Source organism: Sesamum indicum, unplaced genomic scaffold, assembly GCF_000512975.1.
Source record: "Sesamum indicum cultivar Zhongzhi No. 13 unplaced genomic scaffold, S_indicum_v1.0 scaffold00268, whole genome shotgun sequence".
In the NCBI taxonomy this organism is placed as follows: Eukaryota; Viridiplantae; Streptophyta; class Magnoliopsida; order Lamiales; family Pedaliaceae; genus Sesamum; species Sesamum indicum.
The window spans coordinates 35416-61796 of NW_011628162.1; the positions used below are offsets into that span (position 1 = coordinate 35416).

Genomic DNA, 26381 nt, shown 5'->3' on the forward strand with positions numbered 1-26381 from the left:
TTTTTCTTGCCATCTCACTTAATTCAACATCATCACTATTCAACCATCTTCTGAGAAACAAATCAACTTCACATAATTCATGAAACACAATGTTAGATGTGACATATGAAGAATTGGAAATGCACAATGTGAGATTATAAAAATACTTCAAAAACTCCAATAACATCTTTGCCATATTCTAGTCAGATTCAATACGAATCCCATCAAATGGTTTCTTTGAAATATCAGTCTTATAAGCAAGATCTATATTTTCATAAGCATCAAATGCCCTTTTAAAGCATATCTTTATACATGTAAGGCATGAAAACTCTATAACAAAAAAATAATAAAAGACTAGAGATGATGAGGAAAATGTTATAATGCAGAAACCATTTATTTCGTGGCAATTAATCTTTTCTAGGCAACATTAATGGAAAAAAGAATTCATTACAAACAAACACTTCAGCTTGATAACATCACATGTAATGATCACAATATCCGTTCTTCGGATTGTAACAAGTAACTATTTTTTGTTAATATTATTCATACGACAGTAATAATAAAACTAGTAATTCAATAACATCGATCCACAATTAAGAATCAAATATTTTCAATAAGAAAATATACTATTATTCATTATTCCGAGTAAATTTTATTTTGCAAGAGCATACATGGATTATGAGTGCATATCATAAGAACGATAATTACAAGTTAATCAAGGGGACGGATGTGTGTTCAAAATCGGCCTTCTTCACGCCTTCTCCATTTTCGGATTTCATGACAGGAGGATTTTTGTAGAAGCAATGCCCATTAATGCAAACTCTTTCTCTACAGTCATGACGTTCAGTCACTGTTACCATACAGTCAGAGTCCTTTTTGCAAAATCCAAAATATCCTGCTTCGCAAAATAACGGAGCACCTACACATATAAAAATTGATTAATTTAATCATTTTTAAAGTTAATTGTATATTAAAATAAATGCTACTAGTTGAAAACTATGTTTTTGTAAATGACGATTGGGAAAATGGAGAACTATAACGAGCTGAATTTTAATTAAGTAATTTGATAATAATTTTGTCATGACACACTCAAATTCATGTTTTATCATACGTAATGACATACATAATTAAGAAAAAAAAAAAAAAGGAACTAACCCAAAGTGACTAGCAACATGGTGGCGAAGAACACCACTTTGATTGAAGCCATTTCCAACTACAAAAAATGTTGCAAAGTTTGAGAGGAAGAGAGAATTTGAAATGAGGGCATAGGCTTTAGATTTGTTTTGGTGCGTATGTGATAGTATGAGTATGAGACAAGCACCTTTGTCTCCATAAGTATTTATAGAGTGTGTAAAGAGTATTATAAGTTGATTAATATTTTTTGGAGAGTTGATCGAGTTTGGATAAGATGAATATTTTTCTTACTCGTGTGCAAAATGAAGTTCCTAAAAGTGAGATTTCGGGGTGTGTGTTAGTTCAATTGATTTTAAATATTTTAGACTTTTTCACATTCATTTTATAATATATTTAGACCTCACAAAGGGAAAGGTTAATTTGGGATCCCCGTGCTTCTAGAATAAGAATCTCTGCTGACGAAGACCATCGTTATAAGCCCTTTACTAGTTGTCAATGTTTTTGTAATATTTTGTCATTTATTTTCATAATCCTTGAAAATTTTCTTATGTTTGGATAGTCAACCCTCCTGAATGTACTAAAAGTATTCTATACATTCCCGCTTTGCTCCCGATGAATCCCTCTTGGACCGTCTCAATAGGAGGCAGTTCAAGCCTCATAAGCTTGTTCAACTTGGTAGCTGTTCCGTGTTGGCCTTAGCCCCGCTATTACTGAGTCATCTCGTTGATATAGCTTTATGCTTTCATCATATTTCAACTGATGTCTATTAATTTATAGATATAACTATACTAACATGGACCTCAATTCTGTGCTTGTCATAATGCGTAGATTTCTTATATTAATCCTTGCTATGCTAAGGTAGGTCTACCTCCAAGTCCTTCCTGCTTTCTTTACACATCGCGTACTGATGGTATACTATTTTTCCTACTCTTGCTTTAGACGGGTACTTTATCTTCATCTGGTAAATAGATATCACTAGGGGTGGCAATGGGGCGGGTTTGGGTGGACTCAAGACCCGGCCTGTCCCGTACCAAACCCGTTGACGAGTTGACCGGATCATTTTTATTTTTTATTTATTTTAAAACATATATAAAAAAATTAACATATTAATTAGAAATAAAATTGTTCATAGGTTAACTCAATCTTGTACAAATGAAATTATTCATAACAAAATAATCCAAATAATTTATAATAATTATAAATTACTAACAACTTCTTCTTCGTAAAGTATTGTGGGAAAATTTTTATTTTATCAATTGTTAAATATATACCTAACAACTTCTATGAATGAATTATTATAAATGTATAGAAACATAATATTATATGATTACTAAAATACAATAATTAAAATGGGTCAATGATATTGATAATTTCATTTGACTATAAGAATTGGAAACTTATTAATAACAAAATTAATTAGTAACTGACCAGGGAAACTATGAATTATTAAACTAATAAATAACTACAAGATAAATTGAGATATATTTTCACAATAATAATTGTTATATTTTTGTGGCCCAAGTTTTTAGAGAGCCACTTACCCGATTCGCTCGAACGGCCCACTATCCGATCCACGACCCGTTCGACCCGATCCGGAGAGTCCTCATCGTTATTCTCTCTTATCTTTTCAAGTCTCCAACTTCCATGAGTCTTCTTTAGCCAATAAAGTTACTTGAGGAAGGACTCTATTGTTGTCTTTATCCAACTAGTTTTCATCCCTATATAAAGGCCTCTTCCTCCTCCACCAAGAGACACAAAAAAAAAACAGAGAGAAAACCCGAACAGTCGTTTTTTATCTTTCAACCTTCTTTGTGAAATCTATGTGATTAAGGTCTCGGTGACCAAGAAAGAGAGAGATCTGTGTGATCGAGGGACAAAACCTTTGTGGTGTTCTTCGGGTAGTAGTGCAACCGTGAATCGGGGTGTGGGTGCGGCACTCTTGTGTGTTCAAAGGATACTGGTTTGAATCTGAGCCTAATTGATACTACTGTAGTACTCCTTTCGTTTGATTTGTTCACATATTAGTATTTTGTAACCATTATAATTCGTGTAATTATTTTGGTCTATTAAAGAGTTTTGTACTCGATATTCCGCTGCAATAGTCGAATAGGTATTTCTGCTCTCCACCCAACAGTGGTATCAGAGCCTCCTCTGATCCGAAAGCTTGCGGTGAACGGTAACTATTAAACTCACTCTCTTTACATTTCAGCAATTTCATTTCTGTCCATATATCTCGTTTTATTTTTCTGAGGTGCTTATCCCCCTGATTACCCTCCTGGCCGGACCCGTGAGGTCGTCGGGTATCTGGATTTGGGTGTTAGGCTGGAGAGGCCTTGGTCTCGTGGCGTTTATTTTATAGCGGTGGTTATCTCGTATTTTTAAACTGCTACTGTTGCTTTGTGCTTGTTCTTGGTGAACTGATAAATTGCAATTGTTGTGGACTGTGATATATATTATCTAGTGATATACTCCCTGTGATCGTATAAAAGGCGTCTATGTGATACTCTGTGATTGAAATACCTCGTTCTAAAATCTGGTTTGAATACGTTTATATTTTGTCAGTAATCTGTCTCTTGATTCTGTGATATTTGTTGGCCTGTGTTTACTTGCTTGCCTTATTCCGCTGCAAAATTTGTTTTTCTTAAAAACCAATTTAAACCTTTTTCTTAAAAAGAAAAACCGTTGTTAATGGCCGGATACAATTTGCAACCATTTGATGGAAAGGGTGATTTCTCTATTTGGCAGCAAAAAATGAAGGATATTTTGATACAACAAAAGGTCTTTAAAGCAATAGATGGTAGATACCCTGATTCTATTTCTGAAGAAAAAGTTTTGAAAAACGATGAATACGCTTATTCTTCCATAATTCTTAATCTGTCTGATAACGTTTTAAGAAAAGTCGGCAAACAAAACACTGCTAGAGATTTATGGGAAAAACTGGAGGAACTTTATACTGATACTTCTTTGCCGAGTAAACTATTTCTGCTTGAAAAGTTTTTTAAATACAAATTGGACTTGTCTAAAAACATTGACGAAAATTTAGATGATTTTACTAAATTGATTCAAGATATTAAATTGACTGGTGATGAGAACATTGATGATTATTCTCCTATTGTGCTTTTAAATGCTATACCTGATGCATATTCCGATGTGAAAGCTGCGATTAAATATGGTAGAGATAGTGTGAGTCTTGACATTGTTGTTAATGGCTTAAAAAGCAAAGAAATTGACCTTAAAACAAATAGAACTAGCAATAATCAACATGAAGTGAACTCTGTGAGAGGAAGGTCTAAATTTAGGAATTCTAGTAACAGACACAATAGTAGGAGTAAAAGTCGGAATAGAAACAATAATAGGAGTAAATATAGGAATAGAGATTATTCATATAAAGATGATAAAGTCAGAGAAAGAAGATGTTATAACTGCGGCATAAAAGGTCACTATATTAAGGACTGTAGAAAACCTAGACGAGATAATAGAGATAACAATGGAGAAGAAAAAGAACGAGTGAACAATGTTGCTGATGAATCTGGTGAAGTGTTTATTGTGTCTGATGTGAATTCTGTGCATCCCATGAACATGTATGAATGGCTTGTTGATTCTGGTTGTACATTCCATATTAGTCCTTTTAAAAATATTTTCTCAAATCTCAAACTTGGTGATTTTGGTTTCGTATCTATGGCTAATGAAAAACGTTGTGAAATTAAAGGTATTGGTGATATTTCTTTGACTTTCAATGATGGTTACAAAATGACTCATAAGAATGTTAGATATGTTCCTGAACTTAGTCATAATCTCATTTCATGTGCTGCATTGGAAGATGAGGGTTTAGAAGGTAGGTGGGGAAAGGGCATCATGAAAATCATGAAAGGTTCTCTTGTTGTTTTCAAAGCAGAGAAGAAACGCAATTTGTATTTATGTTCAGTTACTTATGAATCTATGGCTGCATCTGTGAATGTGCATGACAAAACCTTTTTGTGGCATAAACGTTTTGGGCATATTAGCCAAAAAGGACTTGAATTTCTGAACAAAGAAGGCATTTTGTGTGATAAGGTTGACAAATTACAATTTTGTGATGATTGTGTTATGGGAAAACAACATCGTGTGCACTTTCCTGCTACACCCTCCCCAAATCCCTCTATGACATCTTGCATATTAGACTACGTTCATGCTGATGTATGGGGACCTTCTAAGGAACCTACCCATGGTGGAAACTGTTATTTTCTTTCCATTGTTGATAATTTTTCTCGAAAGGTATTTGTTATCTTGCTAAAGCACAAGTTTGAGGTTTTTGAAAAATTTGAAACCTGGAAAATTTTTGTTGAAAACCAAACGGGTAAGCGGCTTAAATCTTTGCATACTGATAACGGTCTTGAGTTTTGTAATAAAAACTTTGATGATCTTTGTGGTAAATTTGGTATTAAAAGACACAAGACCAATCCCTACACCCCACAACAAAATGGCGTTGCTGAACGCATGAACCGAACCTTACTTGAAAAAGTGAGATGTTTACTGATTAGTTCTGGATTACATAAATCTTTTTGGGGTGAAGCTGTTTTAACTGCTGCTTACTTGATAAACTTGTCTCCTTCTGTGCCTTTGTTGGGTAAATCTCCTGAAACTGTTTGGAGTAGTAAGAAACCTGATATTTCTTTCTTACGTACTTTTGGTTGCTCTGCGTTTGTTCATCAAAGTTCTGATAAACTTGAACCTCGCTCTTTGAAATGTGTTTTTATTGGTTATCCTGTTGGGGTTAAAGGGTATAGGTTGTGGGATCGTAGCCAACCTGGGTACAAAGTGATTACTAGTAGAAATGTAACCTTTAACGAGGGTGAAATGCCCTGTCTCTCAAAACCCGAAACAACAAAAAAGGACGTAACCTTTAATAAGGTGAAGGATAACCAAGAAGAGGGAGAGTATGTAGAAACGAATAATGAACAAAACATAGAAGAGCCCATAGAAAATCCCAATCCCTTAGAAGATTACCAACTAGCACGAGATAGGAATAGAAGAGAACGAAGGATTCCCTCTAGGCTAAATGATTTCCAAGTAGCATTGAACATTGAAAATCTAGAACCTTCGAACGTAGACGAAGCCCTTAAGTCAAAAGAATGGTTTAGTGCCATGAATGAGGAAATGAAGTCTCTTAAAGACAACCATACTTGGGAACTAGTGTCTAAACCTAGAGACTGCTCCTTAGTAGATTGCAAATGGATCTTTAAAATCAAGCAAGAAAATCCTTTAAAATACAAAGCTAGATTAGTAGCCAAGGGGTTCACTCAAAAGGAAGGGATAGATTACAATGAGATTTTTTCGCCTGTTGTGAAATATACTACTGTACGTGTTATCCTTGCCCTAACTGCTCATTTTGATTGGGAATTGAAACAAATGGATGTCAAAACTGCTTTCTTGCATGGTGATCTTGATGAATGCATATATATGCGACAACCTGTTGGCTTTATTAATAAAAACAAACCCAATCATGTTTGCTTGTTAAAGAAATCTTTATATGGTTTGAAACAATCACCAAGACAATGGAACAAGAAGTTTGATATGTTCATGCTTTCGGTGAATTTTAAAAGGAGTGACTACGACCATTGTCTATATTTCAAATTTTTGAATGATATTCCTGTCTTTCTCGTTTTGTACGTTGACGACATGCTTATTGCTAGTCCTAGCATAAAATTAGTTGAAACTCTGCAAAATGATCTTTCCAAAAATTTTGAAATGAAAAATCTTGGTGATGCAAAAAGAATTCTTGGCATGGATATTTGTAGAAATAGACAAAGGTTTTCCATACTCTTAAATCAAAAGTCCTACATTCACTCTATTTTGAAAAGGTTTTCTATGGAAAATTCAAAACCCACTACAGTGTCTTTAGCTGCCCATTTTCAATTATGTAGGGACCAATGTCCTAAGACTGTCTCCGAAAAAGAGAAAATGAGTAAGGTTCCTTATTCTAATGTTATTGGGTCTATAATGCTTCTTATGGTATGTACTAGACTCGATATTGCATATGCTATAAGTTGCTTGAGCAGGTACATGTCCAATCCGGGACCTCCTCATTGGGAGGCTCTAAAATGGCTCATAAGGTACCTACGTGGTACCGATAATGTAGGTATAAATTTCTCCAAATTTTTTGATTCTATTAATCTTGTTGGTTATGTGGATTCGAATTATGCTAATGAGAAGGATAGTAGAAAATCCACAACTTCATACATCTTCACTTTGTGTGGATCATGCATTAGTTGGAAGTCCCAACTACAACACATTGTTGCACTATCTACAACTGAAGCCGAATACATTGCTACTATGATGAGAAATTTGTTAATTATTTAAAAATTTTAAATTTAGTCCCTGACTAACTTTACTACTCTTTCTTGCAGGTACACAGGGGTAGATCCCCTTTTAGGCAGTGATGAGAAAAGCCAGATCCAATACTCCGGGCCTTGTACTTTGATAAGGTACTTGGTCCAAGGTGGAGTTTGTTAGATTAATTGGCCCAAGCAACAGCCCACAACCCAACACATTATTGGACGGCCCACTACCCAAACCCGTGACTAACCGACCCGACCCAACTATCCACCTAATTCATATGGTAATCCAAATCTTTGTGCAGAACCCGTCTTCCTCTCTCCTCAAACCTCTGCATACCCATCTTCTTCTCTGCTCAAATCTCTGCATATCCATCTTCCTCTCTCTCCAATCTTTAATATCTCTTCCATCTTCTTCACCGAAATTCATGGAATTTCTCCTTATCCAAGTCGATGGCAGTTTTTTCTCATCCCTTTATAAGGGCATTTCCCTCTCGTCTCAAACACACGAAATAGATACACTCTTCTTCTCTCTTTCAAACAAGTTCTTTGTGAGCTCTTGTAGTGGGTCTCTATGACCAATTTCTGAGACAAGATCTTTGTGATCTTTGGGTGTTGTTCGTCAGTGGTCTTTGTGAGAGTGGTGCAACCGTGTGTTGGTGTTGTGGGTACGGAACTGTTGTGACCGCTTCTCGGTTATCTGGCTTAAAATCTGAGCCTATTCTGCTACAGAAATATTTCTTGTTTGTTTCTGTTCTTATTTTTGTTGTTTCAATAATTTCAGTAATTATTGACTTGTAATAGAAAAAGGGGGTTTCGTACTCCAATCGCTTGTATATTAGTTTGGTAAGATTTGTCTGATAGCCACTGAACAGTTGAAAATGAGCAATAATAAAATTAAATAGCTCGATCATGGATAAACATGATGCGATTAATGGAGATTTAATATAAGTAAGTGAGAAATTAAACATAAACTTAATTAGGCAATGAAATTTTAAGGAAATAATCAAATGTGGCAAAACGAGTAACTAATAATTTGTCAATCGAAATTGACATACGATGTTATATATTTTATTTAAAATAATATAATGTGATTTGATCCATTTAGCATCGAATGCGTTGCTTGGGAAATGTTAATAATGCATAATCGATCTATTCGTGTCCATTCTTTGCTACGCAATATTAACGAATTTTTTTTCCCAAATAAATACTTCGACTTTATAGGATCATATGACATGATAAGATCCGAACTTCGTATCATAATAAGTAAGTCTTTTTGCCGTTCAATATAATATATTCATACAATAGTAAAAAAAATAAATTAATTTAAAGCTAGTAATCAATAACATTCAACTTGAAAATCGAATATTTCTAATAAGGAAATACAATATTATTCATTGTTGCAGATAAATTTTATTTTGCGAGAGCATACATGGATTATGAGTGCATATCATGAGAACAATCTTTACAAGCTAATTAAGGGACAGATTTTTGTCCAAAATCTGCCTTCTTCTGGCTTTGTCCATTTTTGCAAAAGCAATAGCCATTAAGGCAAACTCTTTGTTTACAATCACGACCTTCAGGCTCTGGCGGCACCGCACAGTCAGAATCCTTACTGCATTTGCCGAAAAATACTGCTTCGGAAAATAATGGAACACCTGCAAATATAAAATTTGTTAGTTAGTTGCTTGTAAAATTAATTATAAATGAATTATACTAGTTGAAAAGTACATTTTGTCAATAACAAATGAAAAAATGCAGAATTATAACGAACTGAATTTTAAGTTTTTATGGAGATAATTTTATTACAATGATCACTTAAATTTATTATTGATCGTAAATAATAACATAAGATGCGACATGGAAAAAGAACAAAGAACTAACCCAAAAAGACTAGCAACATGGTAACCAAGAACACCACTTTGATTGAAGCCATCTTCACCTACAAATTAAAATATGCTGCGAAGTTTGAGAAGAAGTGAGAGTTTGAAATGATTTGGTGTGTGTGTAATGGTATATATGAGAGAAGCAGCGTTGGTCTCGGTCGGTATTTATAGAGTGTGTTTAGCATGAGTTTATGATTTGTTTTTTTGGTAAGTTGACCAATTTTGGATAGCATGGATTTTTTGCTAATTTTTAGATTTTGTTTTTTTTTTAATTGATTTAAAATATTTCAAATGTTTTCATCTTCATTTAATAATTTATTTAGAGGTTTTTGCCATGTTTTTAGAATCAAAATCTCTACTGTCCTCATAACCTAGGATGTTGGGCTATGTTTTCCATTGCTGGATTAGTTTTGGTTTGTTAGTTTCCTTCTTGGGGGAAGGAAGACTTCATTGTTGCCCGATATCACTCTTGCTTCCACATCAAGTGAGCGGGTCCTGGCTTGTTTTGCATTACATTCCCAGGGAATAAATCAAATAATTGGACACGCCTTTGCAACTAGATAATTTCAACAAAAAATTGTTGCTTAAATTTATTTTTTTTGGTTTATTTTCTATTGAAGTTTGAAGAAAAATAGAAAAAATGGGTGCATTGGATTACAACATGAAAAACACTACAAAATGGGAGGAAAATAGCAATTTTTTTCATTTTAAATGAAATTTCTGTTAAGTTTGACGGAAAAGTTAAATGAACGACAAAAAATGCCAAAAAGTTAAAATTTGAGAACTAAAATTGCAACATTAAATTATTTGAGGACCAAAATCGCATTACTGAGTCTATTTAGGGCCAAAAATGCATTTATTCCAAAATCCTGTTGTGATGCATAGATATGGAGATGGCTATATGAATACGATACAACATGAACACAATGCTAGAACATTTAAAAAAATAGGATACAGCACGACATTGACACGGCTATATATAATATACTTTTATTATGTATAATTCTCATTTTTTTCATAAAATCAGAATATATAATATGAAAAAGTATCAAGATAAAGTATTAAATAAGCATGCTTTGCATGTAAATTTTAACCAAATGTGGCTTAAAAAATATACATAATCAGTTTATTGTAAAAAGTACATAATGAAAATTTGAGATCATGCAAATTAATTAAATCATTATGACCATCACTCGAATTTTTAGTAATTTCATTTCAAAACTTTTAGTCTAAGAGGAGTGAATTATTTCTTTTTCTTTTTTACTAAGCCCAAAACTCTTTTTTTTTTAAAAAAAAAACAAAAGCCAAAAACTTTTTAAAATTATACAAAAAAATCCTAAAGAAGTACAAAACGTGTTGGACAAGCAACAGGCGTGTCTGACACCATGTCCATTTTTTTTATATTTTCGAACTCGTGGATGCCGTATCCGACTCAATATCTGGTAATTTTTTAGAGTGTCCATGGATATAGAGATCATGTAAGACAGAGTAAAGAGGAAATGCAAGTTGAATGGGAGTTGAAAAAATTAGTTATCTCTCTTGGCCTATCTAAGCCCCCATCTATGGGAGCACGATGAGAGAAACAAGGATGTTGTTGTGGTTAACATATATCCATATCGATGAGATGTCTACTTACTCATGATAAGATTGGTCCAGTTGTACACTTGTATGCCATGGTATCTATGTGCCATACTGGCAGGAAGAAAATATGCCATATCAGCAATGAAATATCCAAAAATAGAAAAGTGGTTGTCTATCATATTTATCCAGTAGACTACAACTATCATGTATATCCATGTTGATGTGCTTTGTTATGAAATATTGTTCGATGTGTAGAATGCGGCTAACTTAACCCATTGATTTGGATGGGCCATCAACAGACTGTATTTGAGCTTGCGTTGATTGTTATCTTGTTAACACATTGAGGTAGTGTTGAATTGGTTGGGCTTGTTGTTTTATGGCTCATTGGTAGTGGGTTGATTATGTTTGATTTCTTAGGTTGATTTAGGATGAACTTTGTCATTTGGATTGAGAAAAATGATATCTCAAGTATCATGTTGAGAATCGAATATTTCCAATGAAGAAATATAATATATATTATTCATTGTTCCAAATATACTTCATTTTGCAAGAGCATACATAGATTTTGAGTCTATATCATAAGAACAGTCTCTACTAGTTAATCAAGGGACAGATTTGCGTTCAAAATCAGCTTTCTTCTCGCTTGCTTCACTTTTGAATTTCCTGACAGGAGGAGCTTTGCAAAAGCAATTCCCATTAAGGCAAACTCTTTCTTTACAATCACGGCCTTCAGGCACGTTGCAATCAGAGTCCTTGGAGCATTTTCCAAAAAATAGGGCCTCAGAAAATAATGGGACACCTGCAAATATAAAATTTATTAGTTAATCACTTACAAAATTAATTCTATATAAAAATAAATGCTACTAGTTGAAAATTAAATTTTGTCAATAACAAACAAGAAAATGGAGAACCATAACAAACTGAATTTGGATATAATTTTGTAGCGACTCATTCCAACTTATTTTTGAGCGTTTGCAATAACATACCATCTAAGAGGGAAAAAAGATAAAGAACTAACCCAAAAGGACTAGCAACATGGTAGCCAAGAACACCACTTTGATCGAAGCCATCTTCACCTACAAATTAAAATATGTTGCAAAGTTTGAGAAGAAGTGAGAGTTTGAAATGATTTGGTGTGTATGTGATAGTATGAGAGAAGCAGCGTCGGTATTTATAGAGTGTGTATAGCATGATTTTATGATTTGTATCAAGAAAGTAATTTAATCTGATTAATGATTTTTTGGGTAAGTTGACCACATTTGGATAGGATGGATTTTTTTGCTAATTTTTAGATATTGTTTGCAGAATTCCGTTCTTGAATGTGCTTTTTATGTTTTTCTTCTCTAAAAAAAAGAAAGTGTTTTTTTTTAAAATTGATTTAGAATATTTTAGAAGTTTTTATATTCAGTTTATAATTATAAAAATGAAAATTTTGTTCTAATAAAATTCTTGTACTATTGGGATAAAAATAAAATTATGAAATTTTTAAAGTTTTAATTATTTTGATTTTGTTATTAGTATGATTGGCAAGTATATAAGTTCAGCTCTAATTAAAAGTTTTACTAGTCACGTTATGAAATTTTATACAATAGTTTAAGTTGGTTTTAAATTTATCCAGATCCCCTCTTAATTATTGTATATAGAGTGGAATAAAATTTAAGGAAAATTGATTATATGGTTCCAATTGTATGAGACATGTGGGTAAATTATAAAAATTGCCAGTTATAGAAAATATTGAAAAATATTCTCTATTACCAATATTAAGAAATACTCTAATGCAAGTCAAAAGTCATTTGTTTGGATAAGTCAACTTGGGATCTCTTAGGCATGAGCCTTCACAAGTCTTAAAACGGGAATTTGCAAAAAACGCGTCAGTACACTAGCGTTTAAGTCATTAAATAGTGATGAAAATAATAATTGGGGATAAAATGAACATAATCTAGAGTCATAAACTAGTACTAAAATGTTTAGAGCAATAGTGTTTTTGTGTTTGTGATTGTTGAGAAAAAATTACTTTTTACTGAGAGGAGGGAGCTAATAGCCCTCGCTTCCTACCAATTGGAAGAGTCTAGTCCCCTTGAGATTCGATAAGGTGATTGTTGGAGAAGATAGACTCCAGCTATCAGGAGGTTCTCCTCGTCCTTAGGCTAGGATTCTGTTGGGTACTTATCCTATAGAAACTAAATATTGTTCTAATTACTAACAAAAAAAACTTAATTACCATTCTACTCTTTCAAATTATTGTGTTAGTTTCTGAATAAAATTAAAAAAAAAATTATAATCCAAACTGACAAAAATACAATGTTTTACCTGTCCTACTGCTTTCGTAACTAATAAGGCGTAAAAGAAAGGAATTGTGATATTCGTTTCGACTTCATTTTAAAAAATATATTTTATTAATAAATATATAACACATATACTATTTTAATTTATTTTATATTTTTAAACCAAAAATTGTAGTTTACATAAGTTTCTCTTTTTTATTTTCGTTTTCAAAAGTGACAAAAAATATCAAAATTATTAATAACTTTATTAAACTTATCTAATCTCAAAATATTTTTAAAAAATCTAAGTTGGTTCTTTAATCTTAGGAGTTATAGATATGTCTAATAAGATTTAATCTTAACAATGTTATTAAATATTAACAGTTACGTTTTTCAGGAAAAGTTGGTGGAATGTACTTTTAATTAAATTATTTAGTGTATTTCAAATATATATATAAAATTCATTTTAAGAGGTTTTTCAAATATATAGTCCCATTTTATAGAAAACCTCTTAGAATAAATTTTATATATGTGAAATCAACTAAAGAATATAGTTAAAAAGCATAATCTACCAACTTGTTGTTCGAAAATTCAAACATTTAATAAATATTGTTGGGTTTAACTTTTTTAGACTTATTTTTAACTTTTGAAATAAAAAATTACTGACTTAGGTTTTTTTATTATATTTTCATATTAGATAGATTTTATAAAATTTATTCATATTTTTTATTTTGTTTAACTATTAAAAAAAGAGATTGTTTATTTTAAATTAAGTAATATATTATTATTATGTTCACAAGATTTCAAAGTTTTTATTATTCACATAAGATAATTAAATATCAGCATAAAATATAAAAGAATATTTTTTTCATGTAGAAAATTACTAATACGATACTTTTATGAATTTAAAGGACTAAAATGACAAAATCAAATTTATTGATCATTTTTTTACTCTCAAAAAATACAAATCTGGCCACATTTTTGCCGAAAAATTGTAAGAGGGACCAAATTGAAATAAAAATTAAAGTTTAAGGATACTAAAATTAAAAATATAAACTTAAGGGATTAAAGTGATTCTAAAGGAAAATTTAAGAGATCAAATATAAGGGTGAATAGCAATTTATCCCCCTGTGATATTAAAAATGAGTACATTACCCCCATATGAAAAAAATATAGCAATTTACCTCCCTATACTTTTTAAAATGAAGCAATTTACCTCCTTATATAGGGAGGTAGATTGCTTCATTTTAAAAATCATAGGGGGTAAATTGTTGTATTTTAAAAAATATAGGGAGGTAAATCGCTATTTATTTTTTCACAAGGGGATAATTTGCTCATTTGCAATATTACAAGGGGGTTGTTTGCATTTTCCCCTCAAATATAATATTTACCTTAATTATATATATATATTATATTCACCTTCTTCACTTTTTTTTTTTTTCCATCAAATATTCAGAAAATCAAAATGCAAAAACATGACTAGGTTTTTAGCAGGGGTTTAGGCGGCCACAGGAACAGCCTCTCTGGTTCGCTGTCCTCCTCTCCCTCCCTCTACAAACCCTTACTTTGCTTTTCTCTTCTTCAATTCTTTGCTTCCCAAAATTCATTTCTCTATTCAGAATTGTGAGCTTCAGATGCCTTGAGACCGTCTCTCTCTTCCTCTTCCGCATTCAAATTGAGTAATTATCTCATTTCGTCATTGTCGTTTGTTCAGCAACCAATTAGTACTTCGCTTGAAATATGTGGAGAAATTTGTCGAGACAATCCTATTTGAGAAAGTTAAAGTTTTTGACAGAATCCCATCCATCCCTCAATGCCTTCTCAGCTGTAAGATCTCCCCAGGATTCGTTATTTGTTGAAAAGGCTACACCTTTTCAGCCTCAGAGCCATGTAAATACTCGCAACTTTGGTTCGGGATTTTCTCAAGATTTGATCTTTTGGCGGAAGTGTGATATGAGCCGTCTTAAATATGCAAGCTCTTGTGACCCTTTTGGATTTTTTGGCAATACAAGGGGTTATGCAACTGCAGCTGAGGCTTTCGTGTCCACCTCCGAGGAGGAGGTTGACGAAATTCAAGAATTGATAGAAGAGGTTAACAAAGAAATGAAGGTGAAAAGCTTGGATATCACGGAGAATAAGCAGCCAAAGATGGTGGGAGGAATGGGGTTAGGGAAGTACAATAGCCTTAGAAGGAGACAAATAAAGATGGAGACTGAGGCATGGGAAGAGGCTGCAAGAGAGTACCAAGAGCTTTTAGTAGACATGTGTGAGCAAAAATTGGCCCCTAATTTGCCTTACATTAAGTCATTGTTCTTAGGGTGGTTTGAACCATTGAAAGATGCCATTGCTGCTGAGCAGGATTTGTGCAAAGAAGGAAAAAACCGTGGTGCATATGCACCCTATTTTGATCAATTGCCTGCAGATATGATGGCAGTAATTACGATGCATAAGTTGATGGGATTGTTGATGACTGGAGGATGGAACGGCAGTGCTAGAGTTGTCCAAGCTGCATGTCATATTGGTGAAGCAATCGAACATGAGGTTGGTTTGTAGATGGCACACTATAATTTCATTTTAACATTTGTTTTCTTCAGACGAGTTTTGAATTCTAATGATTGCTCTAGTCTTTCACTATTGTCATTCATGTGCTCCTTTTTTCCTTCAGTAATGTATTGTTGCTGTTTGTTTAGTATTTGAGTACAAGTATGATGTGAACTTGTAACCTAGAATGCTAGATGCCTGATATAGTCATAGATATTTTTGTTTGTCCTAATAAACTATTACAGAGAAATGAGAATACTATTCTAGATGAGCTGTAATACCTGTATTGAACATATGATGCATGTAATATCCAATACTTTTTAGAATTAGTATAACTAGTAGGAAGAAATATATGTTGTTCCCACCACTTTTGGGTTGCCATTACCTGTCTACCTGTGAACAGGTAATGGCTATAATATCTATGCCTTTTCGGATGTTTCCTAAGTTTGTATTCAGTGACTAAGTTGTAGAGTTTGAGCTTTAGAAAAATCTGAGCCTTGTTCTTCTTGTTTTTGGATTTCTGGGTTTTATAGATTCTTTATATCTATCTAGAGTAGGGCTACTTCATTATAGTCTCTTATAACCTAGTTGTTTTATACTTTGAAAAATTTATTGCTCTCCTGAATTGTTAAAATTTCCTTTAACCCTTGCCATATCCTTTTCTCGAAGCAACTTCCCTCCCTTTTGCTTTTCTGAATATATATATAAGTAAGACAGAAAAAGATAATGATGTACATATGCTGTATTTCTTAAGACCATCTCTAGTGCACTTAGCAGTTTTCTTCTTGGTGTGTCTATATGTGAATGGTTGGAAACTAACTGCATCACTCTGCCAAAGGGAATAATGAGATCATGAATGCAGACCAGAAATGAAACTATTAGGTCGATATCATTGCTATGGTGATGTTGGCCCTTATTGAGAAATTGGTGGATCCCTCTTATTCTAACATTGGACATTAGCAACCTTGTTGGGAATTATTAGTAAAATCCCCGTGCTTGCACATCGTAGACCATCAATTAATTGGTTGTTCTGTAATCTGTGTCTCGCTGTTAGTTCTTCCTGTCTTATCTAGCTATGAATTTTGAAGTCCCGCTTAGATTTTCTAATTTTCATGGGGCTAATTGCAGTCTCAATATTTATTTTGATTAAGGATTAGAGGAAAGAAGTGGTCTAATATGTCTATGTTATGAGTTCTACGGGCTTTGGAGGGATGGAAAGATTCAGATTTAATCATTTCCCTAGAAAAGTTATTATCTAGCATTCTTCTTGGTGGTTCTCATAGGGAATTCCTGACATAAGTCCTCATTGTTCATGCTCGATCTTTGTTCTCTAGGTGTAGCTGGATTATTCAAATTGACTTTTCCAGACATTTCTTTACCATGTATTTTTTAAGAAAACAAGTAGTCATTCTTTTTCGAGTTCAACTGGAAGTGAGGTTTCTTGAACCGTGTGTGCTTGTAAAGATGCACCAGCTTCACCATTAGTATTTCCTCCTATAGGGATTGCCACTCTCCTTAATTCAATTGTCTGCAGAAGTGGGAGAAAATGGAAGTTTAGATTGTCGTCTTGTCCCTTTGTAATTTTTACTTGATATGTCTAAGAGTTCAAGGATTACTGTTTCTATTGTTGAACAGGTCCGGATACATAAATTTTTAGAGAATTGCAAGAGGAAAAATGCTTTAAATAGAACTTCTGAAGAAGGTCCTGATCCTGAGGCAAAGGAACAAGAAAGATTAAGCAAAAAGGTCAAGATGTTGATGAAGAAACAAAAATTACACCAAGTTAGGAAAATAGTGAGGCAACAAGATGATTTGAAGCCCTGGGGCCAGGATGCTCAAGTGAAGGTAGTTGGCATAAAACCTCTCTCTCTCTCTCTCTCTCTCTCTGTGTCTGTGTAAAAACATGCACATGCACAATCACATATATATATATATGTATGTATATCAGTGTAGAGTGTGTATCTGTTTGTGTCTGCAACCAAATATGGTGATTCAGACTTCTTGCCTTGAATGAGAACTGAAGTTCACTCATGTTGTATTTGATAGGTTGGCTGCCGTTTAATTCAGATATTGACACAAACAGCCTACATACAACCTCCAGTTGATCAGATGGATGATGCACCACCTGATATTCGACCTGCATTTGTGCACACACTCAAATCTGTAGAAACAGTGTGAGTACAACTGTATGTTCTCTAAGTTACCATCCCCTGATCACCTTGTCTTTCAAAATTTTCACTGCTTGAATTATTTTTGCGGCTGATTTTGTACAGGAAAGGCACCAGGAGATATGGGGTAATTGAGTGCGACCCTCTAGTTTGCAAAGGCCTGGAAAAAACTGTAAGCATAACTCCTTTCCAAGCTTCTTTTTGGTTTGCAATTGCTACGACTATGATACATTCACTAAAATATGCTATAGCATTTCTGTCGCTGGAACTTTTTATAGATGATATACGCCCATGTTCGGATTCTTAGAATATGATATACTTATTCTGTCTATACAGGCGAGGCACATGGTGATTCCATATATGCCAATGTTGGTTCCTCCATTGAACTGGACGGGGTATTGTATTCTTGGTTTCCCTAGACACAAAGTTTCACATTTAAGATTTTTTTACTAGTGATGTCCTTAGCACACGGCAATACCACAAGTTAAGAACAAAAGCTTATTCTGCACCTAGATTGCTTAAGCCTGTATAATATTGGTAGGTACGAAAGAGGTGCTTATTTGTTTCTGCCATCATATATGATGCGTACACATGGAGCAAAACAACAAAGGGACGCTGTTAAAAGAGCTCCGAAACTGCAGTTAGAACCTATTTTCCAGGTTAACCAATTCTTTACTTTCCGAGATCAATGTTCCCTAATGATCTTCACAGAATCTGGGCTAATGGAGGCCGTCTTGCCGATCTGGTTGACCGTGAAGATGTAAGTGGCATTTGCGTGAAAATTAAGACTTCCATAGGCATCACATTTTTTTTTTGTTTTAGGATCTGAATCCATTTGTTATTAAGGATTAATCATTTGCTTTTTGGCTTATGAGTCTTAGTGTCAAACTTAAACCCCAGAAAAATGTTTCCTGTTGCTTAAGCTCTTCTATTTCCTCTCAAATTTCTAATGTGTATGGTGGTGGCGTTGACAAATTATCGTATGAAGGTCGAGTTTCATTTACTGAAAACCATCTGGAGGATATCTTTGATTCTGCAGATCGGCCTCTTGAAGGGAAGCGATGGTGGTTAGGGGCAGAGGATCCTTTCCAGTGCCTCGCCACTTGCATCAACCTATCTGAAGCATTAAGAAGTCCATATCCGGAGAGTACAGTCTCCCACATGCCTGTACACCAGGTTAGGTCATTGATTTTTCCTTTGCACTGAGTCTCAAGCATGTCACTAAATGCTGGAACGCTCCTTTTCATTTTAGTTCTTCCCCTTTATTATTGTTATACCGATCTATGATTGGAATGTTAAGTCGCTTTAATCAATTGGAATAATTACATTGGCCTCTGCTAAGGTTTGGTCTAATTATACGTAGATCTCTAAGGTTTGAAAAATTGCATTTATCTCGCCTGTCACTAGCGGTCACTAAGAAACCTAATAGTCTTGATACATTGACTGTTTTGCCCTTCATTATAAATTGTACAAACCTCCCCTGAGGTATACTCGAAATACAGGCACTTTTCCTAAGGTTTGTCATATTGCAATTGCTCCCTTCAAAGTTTTTCTACTTTATAATTAGATCCCAAAAATTAATATTTATCAAATAAAATGATAAAATATTTGAATATTTAAAGGCATTTTTATCATAAGCAAAACTATATTTTTTTATTCAAATTTTAAGTCCAGACCACAACATTATATTTAGACTTAAATTTTAACTTGGGCCATTATGTTTTCTTCTTCTAAATCGTCAGTTGCATATATTCTATTTTGTTGTTAAAGTAAGAGAATTAATGGAAACTTCTAAAAATAATATTTTAGATAAAGAGTTAAGTTATTTATTTCATATGAATACTGTAACCATGTGGCCAAACTCATTAATTTTTCAAAATGACAAGATAGGGGTATCAAAATTAAAATATAAGTGATTTGTGCATTGGATTGATAAATGCTAAAATTTTCGATTGAAGTAATATACAAACACTTATTAACATGATAGCATACGATCTTGTAAAATCCTATCACAAATTACAAACATTACATTTTTAAGATAAGTGAATTATAAATAGATAAATTTCAAATGAGTAATAAACATTGTCAAACTCTTAGAGATACTTTTATAAATTTAAACTAACAATTAGTTAAATTTTTTGTTTGTTAAAATAGATGTTGATGGCATCATAAAAGGTGAAAATTATATATAGGTTGATAATAAGTATTATTGAATGTGTTTTAATTTTAGAAACTTTTCGGGATGTATACGCATTTAGGTCAAACTTTAAGGGGGTGGGTGGTTGTGTATTTATCGAACAGTTGACTTAGTCGATTTAAGGGTAAAATCGTATTTTCGCTCAATTTTGATGCTGACAGAAGTGAACTCTGTTAATATCATTAATGGTTAGGTCTGTTTGTTAAATGATAAGGGTACTGATGCAATTTTCAGAAAATGTGTAATCAGACCAAACCTTAGGGTACGGCGTTGTATTATCCCTAATCAATTTATTGGTCAATCCAAAATTTCAAATATACCAAATAGTTTCAGCTATGATTTTCTATTAAAGTATTTATTTCAAAATTTTCAGTTAATAAGCTACATGTTTATCTTCTCTTGCTGGTGTGTTTTCTATTGAATTGTACCTTATGCACAAGGTGGCACACAGTCAAATTTTCAGCTGTGGCCACTGTACTTCAACACTTCTCTGTTAGATGATAATTTTTGTTGCACCTGATTTCTTTTTATTATCTGCATTCTGCTTGTGTAACGTTTTTAGCTGTTAATTTAAATTGTTAAAGCTGGACCTAAATATTTTGCTTGCTATTTTCAATTTTCAAGGATGGCTCATGTAATGGCTTGCAACACTATGCTGCTCTTGGGCGAGACAAGGTAATGAACTCCATCACTTTCTTGACCATGATACCTGTGGATAATGAAAGTCTCCCAGTTATTTAGTTTAGGGGAAGATAAAATTGGATGGCCCGAACCAGGAACTAGCCTACATTTGTTGAAAGATATCGTGTGTAAGCATTGGATGCTTTGCCGACGCTTGAAACCCAACCCAGGCGGACATATATATTTTGACAGTTTTAAGCAGCAGGGTGGCTAGCCTTCCATTAATTATTTCCCATTAGTATTACCTTATTCCTAAGTGATATATAATTCATTTTCCCTTGACTTTCTGAGATTTTGTTGAAATTTAATGTCTTTTATTCTGTATATAACGGCTCTACGAGCATTATGCTAAAATGCCCACTCTATATTAACTCGGTATGAGTTCCTTGTTTTTGATGCAATGTTATTATAATGTTTATAAAGGAAAATAAACATGCTTTAATAAAATAGTGCTAAACAGCTAACTTTTGAACGTTCTCAAAATTCGATGAAACTTTACCAAAATGTAGGTCTAGACCCAAGAATTTGTGTGGTAAATTTGCTATAGTACCAAATTTCAATTACAAGCAATTTTGAGAACTTAGGTCAATGGTAACTCTACTCAGGGTGCATTGGGTCATAGGTGGCTCAGATACCATGATGCATATTTCCCTTTTCTCTTTTGTGGTTATGTTACCTAACACCATCCTCCTATTGGTGCCGCATGGTGGCAATCAAAAACTAAATAAATAACTAAATCAAATACCAAAACAAAATGCTTGGTCAAAGCAAATGCATCATTACAATATAAATGTCAATAACAAACAAGTTCAAGAAGTTAGGCCAAGGCCCAAGGGTGAGTTGGTTTCTGATCAGGTCATAGTTCTGTTGTTATAGTTCAGAGAATAACATGCTGCGTTGTATTTCTTCTTGTTAACATATCATGTAAGAGGATTTTCCTGGATGAATTGTGGTTTGCAATCACTGAGAAGAGTGACAGTTGTTATGGATTGTACTCAATAACAAATATTATACGTGGGTTTGATTTATTATAACATTTGAATCAAGCTGTCAAAATCTGGATTTATACATTAGATTGTCTTCAACGCAGAGTTCTTGATATAATGAAGAGGGATGCTGCTAAAGACCCTGCAACTGATCCCAACGTCATGCGTGCTAGGCTGTTAATCAACCAGGTTTCGTTGTTTTTCATGCCCTTATCACACATATTACATCATGACTGATAAATGCGTTTTTCCCCTTCAAATGGCTAGTGCAGCCTTATTATGTTGGAAGGCCAGTGCATTGACAGTAACAACAATTGTTTGAATCTATTCTTAATTTGGTGCAGGTGGATAGAAAATTAGTCAAGCAAACAGTGATGACATCAGTATATGGTGTCACTTATATTGGTGCCCGTGATCAAATCAAGAGGAGGTTAAAGGAGCGCGGTGCTATTGATGATGATACAGAAGTGTTTGCGTGCGCTTGCTACGCTGCGAAAGTTAGTACTTCCAGCTTTATCTTTTACCAAGTTTCTTTTCCATATGAAAATATAGTTTAGAACTTGGTGTTTCAAATGCCATAGATTCCTTCAACTGTTGTTGAAATTCATGGGTCAGTTCTTCTCTCCAATGTATTCAAGTTGCAACTTAGCATGGTTTGAGCTAATTGCCTTTGAACTCAACAGACAACCTTAACTGCCTTGGGAGAAATGTTCGAGGCTGCACGTAGCATAATGAGTTGGTTGGGAGACTGTGCAAAGGTTTGTTTGGGCATTTCCCTCTAGCACCATGTCTTCCTCCTCCTGATTATTCTATTAGGTCTTTGATTTTGTTGCCTTGCATTACACTGCAGATTATAGCCACAGAGAATCAACCAGTACGTTGGACAACACCATTGGGGCTCCCTGTTGTCCAGCCTTACCGCAAATTAGGAAGGCACATGGTAATTTGACATCCATTTAATTCGGCTTGTTCTTTTGACATCAACCTCGACGACTACTATATTAATACAATTTGGTATTGTATGGATGCAGATTAAGACTTCTCTTCAGGTTTTGACTCTTCAACGTGAAACTGACAAGGTACGTCTCGTTATAGCTTCCCTGTCAGGAAAGTTATCATAAGTGTGATAGCATAAGATTATCCTTCTTACTTGCTATCTATTGCATGATCATTAAAGGTGTTAGCTAAGCTATTTTGCTTTGTAATTTAGATTCATTTCATTATTTCAAATTCCCGGCCACTCGCCGCCCAGAGACTGGCTTCGTCAGGCATGCACTTCAGGATGGCGTTAATCTTGATAATCGCGCAAACTGACGAGGACGATGTGAGCGGCGGGTTTCTAGACCTCGTGCATTTCGCCTCAAATGTTCCAGAGTCAACATGCGACTGAGCTACGCGCACTCCTGGTATTCCTCCTTGAATGCCGGCCGGTTCCTGCCTTACGTATGTTTTATTCTGATTTCAGAGTAAATATATGAGTAGCACGCATCTAAGGATTTAGCAGGGGAGGTAGCTCGAGAGGATACTGTTTCACCGATCTCATCTCAAGCTTTCGTAATTTACAGGTTTTTGGTGATTCGTTGTTTGTTTTATTATTAATCTGTTAGTCCGTAAAGGCAGTATAATTAAACATGGGCGAAACTCGCGTTAGAGCCTACAAATCATCAGTCAGTTTTAAGGTATCAATATCACCAATAGTATATAGCGACGAAATCAAGACACTCCCATGTGCAGAAATAGATTTATAGTATTAGAAAACAATGAGCAATTACTAATGGGCACTGGCTCTCCAGATCGCCGCCCAGCGCGGCGAAGGAGGAAATACGCCTATCTTTGGGTGGTCACTGCCGTAGTGGGATCGGGCTTGCTATTCCTGATTCTGGGCCTCACTGTTTTCAAACCCAAGCATCTCGTCACCGCCGTTAACTCCTTCTCCCTCGCCCACTTTGATTCCTCCGTCGATATACTCAAACGCCGCGTCTACCTAACGACTTGATCATGCTAGGTTACATAAACGTAAACTATTTCAACATCAATACTATTAGCTAAGTTTATGTAGTCTTATTGCTTTTGCACTAATGGCCTAGCCATTGCTTAGCTTTAAGAGACTGAGCATAAATTAGTAGTATCCCATGCAGCAGTATTCTCAGTGATTTGAAGTGGGTATAGCAGGGAGGAATCCAAGCTTGCTTTGTACATGTGGATTGTTCGAGTCGGGTTCAGCAAAATAATATGTAGATATGTATCAGATTTGTCCGAGGCACAATAGAATCATAGATGCCAAGAATGAGATTATAACAGCTGTAGATCACACTTGGAAGATAAAGCCAAGCCCACATATCCTTACTGTATCAGTTATATAGATTAACCTTTAGATGTTCTCAAGGAAACATTCCAGGCAATTGTTCTCATCAGAGTCTGTACGAATAAAGAAAGAGGTTACTGCTGGTCACTTCAGTAGGCAACCGTATTTTGTTTACATGGAAAGTTGTAGTTGGAACATACTATGAATCCATGAATTAGAGCTTTCATTGAATTACCTTTATTGCTGTAATTTCTCTTGGATGCTGATTTAGCTGTCTTTGTCCTATGTTTTCTTTTCTTTTCATTTTTTTTTATTGATATATATTTGCTAATGACAAAATTAATACAAGTAATAAAAAGAATACCCAGTTTTCTTGAAGAAGGTGCAGATGTCTCTGCTCACAGCCACCACAGTTGCAAATACAGCTAAACATGAAACCAGCCAAGATCTTGCCCATCTTTGAGGCCACGCCATTTGTATCATCAGATATGTGAATAACTATTACTCAACAGTTTATGCCAGGGTGGGATACTGGGAAAATCCATAACTGGAAGGATCTTCTCATATGATGATCTTCTCATATTACCTGCATACAACAATTATAGCAGGAAAGAGGAATCCGAGAGAAACTGCTGTCATTGCTCCAATAAACTGAGTCACGTAGCAAACGTTGGTAGCAAAATGTTCACAGGAGGCGGTAGCAGAAATGAGACCGAAAGTGATGAATGCAGATCGAATGTGGCTAAAGAACGGAGGTTATCTAAGTTGAGGCGAAGCGTGTGGTATGTAATTGGAAGAATGAGCATGAGGTGGAGCATGCAGGTGACTCGAACAACACCATTTAGCTGGGAACTAAAAGGGATGTCCAATTGAGTGTTGAAGTTGGACAGGACATCATCAACAGTTGAATTACCAAACAGAAGCAAGCTTGACATGATGTAATTGGTGGAGCACAGACACAACGAAGCTCTCACGGCTGAATTTATCAGTGAAGGATCTTGAATCTATTGTCAATGCTGTGAACTGCAGGGGAAAATAGTTTAGTTAAACAAAATGTTTGGTCATAGTTTGGCAAACTATCAACACGTCGATAGCACTAAATTATGTTAGTGGAGAACTTTATTACCATTAAAATGGCAGACATATGATGTCACCAGAACAGGGACAGCAGGGAAGAGTACTCAGATTGAATTCATATCAGTAATATCAGGCAATAGAATGGGCGTCGAAACAGTTCCACTCGACCATTTAAAGACATCAATTCCAGCGGTAATGAAAATAACATGAACTGCCGGACTGATTGCCACTTTTGAGGTGTGTCTCAAAGAATCTGCAGTAACAGATTGCGAAACCAGTGAGCAATAAAGATCAGACAGCAATAACAAGCAGTCCAGGAAATGATCAGAAGTTGCAGTCTAAACTATTAACTTTTCACATATTCATCATTTCAACAAAACTATCAAGGGCTGATGTGCCTGGAAACCAAGAAAAGAATACCTTGGTCCAATGCGCGGGAAAAAACTGTTCTTGCATTCACAGGCCAGAAATAAATTCTGTTCTGGAGAACTCCAGGCCCGAATGCTTATTCACTAAAAATTAAACTTTTCCCCATTGCATTGTAATAAAAAGATTATATTTGTCAATTACTTAAATATAGTTTTGAAGTTGGATAAATTCCATATTGCTCCCAACTCAATTAAGGCTTTGTATGAGATTGATTTATTTATACAATGGAACTTCAACATAATTTTAGTTTGAACTTGAACTCGATTTGATGTCAGGCTTACACTTCAATTTTAAAAAGTGACAAATCAAGTTCCAACAAATTTTATCAATCAATTTCAATTGAGTATTGAATAATTTGATTTGTTTTTCACCCTTAACCAAAAACCACAAATAACATAATACATATTATGTGCAAGAAAGTGAATTTACAAAATGAAAGAATTGATTATCGAGTATCGAATAATTTGATGTATTGATATATGCAAAATGGTATGGTTGCTCTCTTAGAGTAGTACCATGAAAGAATGGAATAAATTCAAGGGTGAATTACAACGATCTCTCTGATGTTTGACGTAATTATGGACGCTCCATTGTTATTTCTAAAATTACAATTACCCCCTTCAGGTTAATGATCGCCTAACAAATAACTCATTCAGATAAATAATTGATGAAAATGCCCTTATGCAAATTAAAATGCCATTAGGACCTTAATGTAAGTATTGTAATGCTAGATAGAGTTCATTGTTATTTTAATATTGACTGTTGGGTGAACTTATAATAGTTTTTTTATTAGCTGAAATGAATAGTGATTGTAATTGTAAAAAATCTTATTTACAATT

At 34.3% G+C, this 26381-nt stretch overlaps 1 protein-coding gene across 1 annotated transcript; it reads left to right on the forward strand.

The window, feature by feature from the left end:
* Positions 1 to 14625: 14625 nt before the first annotated feature.
* Positions 14626 to 22941, forward strand: LOC105179999 (DNA-directed RNA polymerase 1, mitochondrial-like). Its single transcript, XM_011103660.2, has 14 exons — positions 14626 to 15699; positions 17335 to 17544; positions 17746 to 17873; positions 17973 to 18039; positions 18204 to 18262; positions 18409 to 18627; positions 18749 to 19043; positions 20689 to 20788; positions 21820 to 21920; positions 22076 to 22228; positions 22415 to 22489; positions 22582 to 22671; positions 22763 to 22810; positions 22909 to 22941. Exons 1-14 carry the CDS (start codon positions 14899 to 14901, stop codon positions 22939 to 22941), a joined length of 2379 nt encoding a protein of 792 aa, XP_011101962.1. The 5' UTR covers positions 14626 to 14898.
* The last annotated feature ends 3440 nt before the right edge of the window (positions 22942 to 26381 follow it).

Bases quoted from the DNA above. Each gene is read 5' to 3' on its own strand.
- LOC105179999 (XM_011103660.2), top strand. From the start codon at position 14,899: ATGTGGAGAAATTTGTCGAGACAATCCTATTTGAGAAAGTTAAAGTTT. The intron at 17,874-17,972 runs GTGAGTACAACT...GATTTTGTACAG, and splicing joins CTCAAATCTGTAGAAACAGT to GAAAGGCACCAGGAGATATG. The intron at 22,672-22,762 runs GTAATTTGACAT...GTATGGATGCAG, and splicing joins GCAAATTAGGAAGGCACATG to ATTAAGACTTCTCTTCAGGT.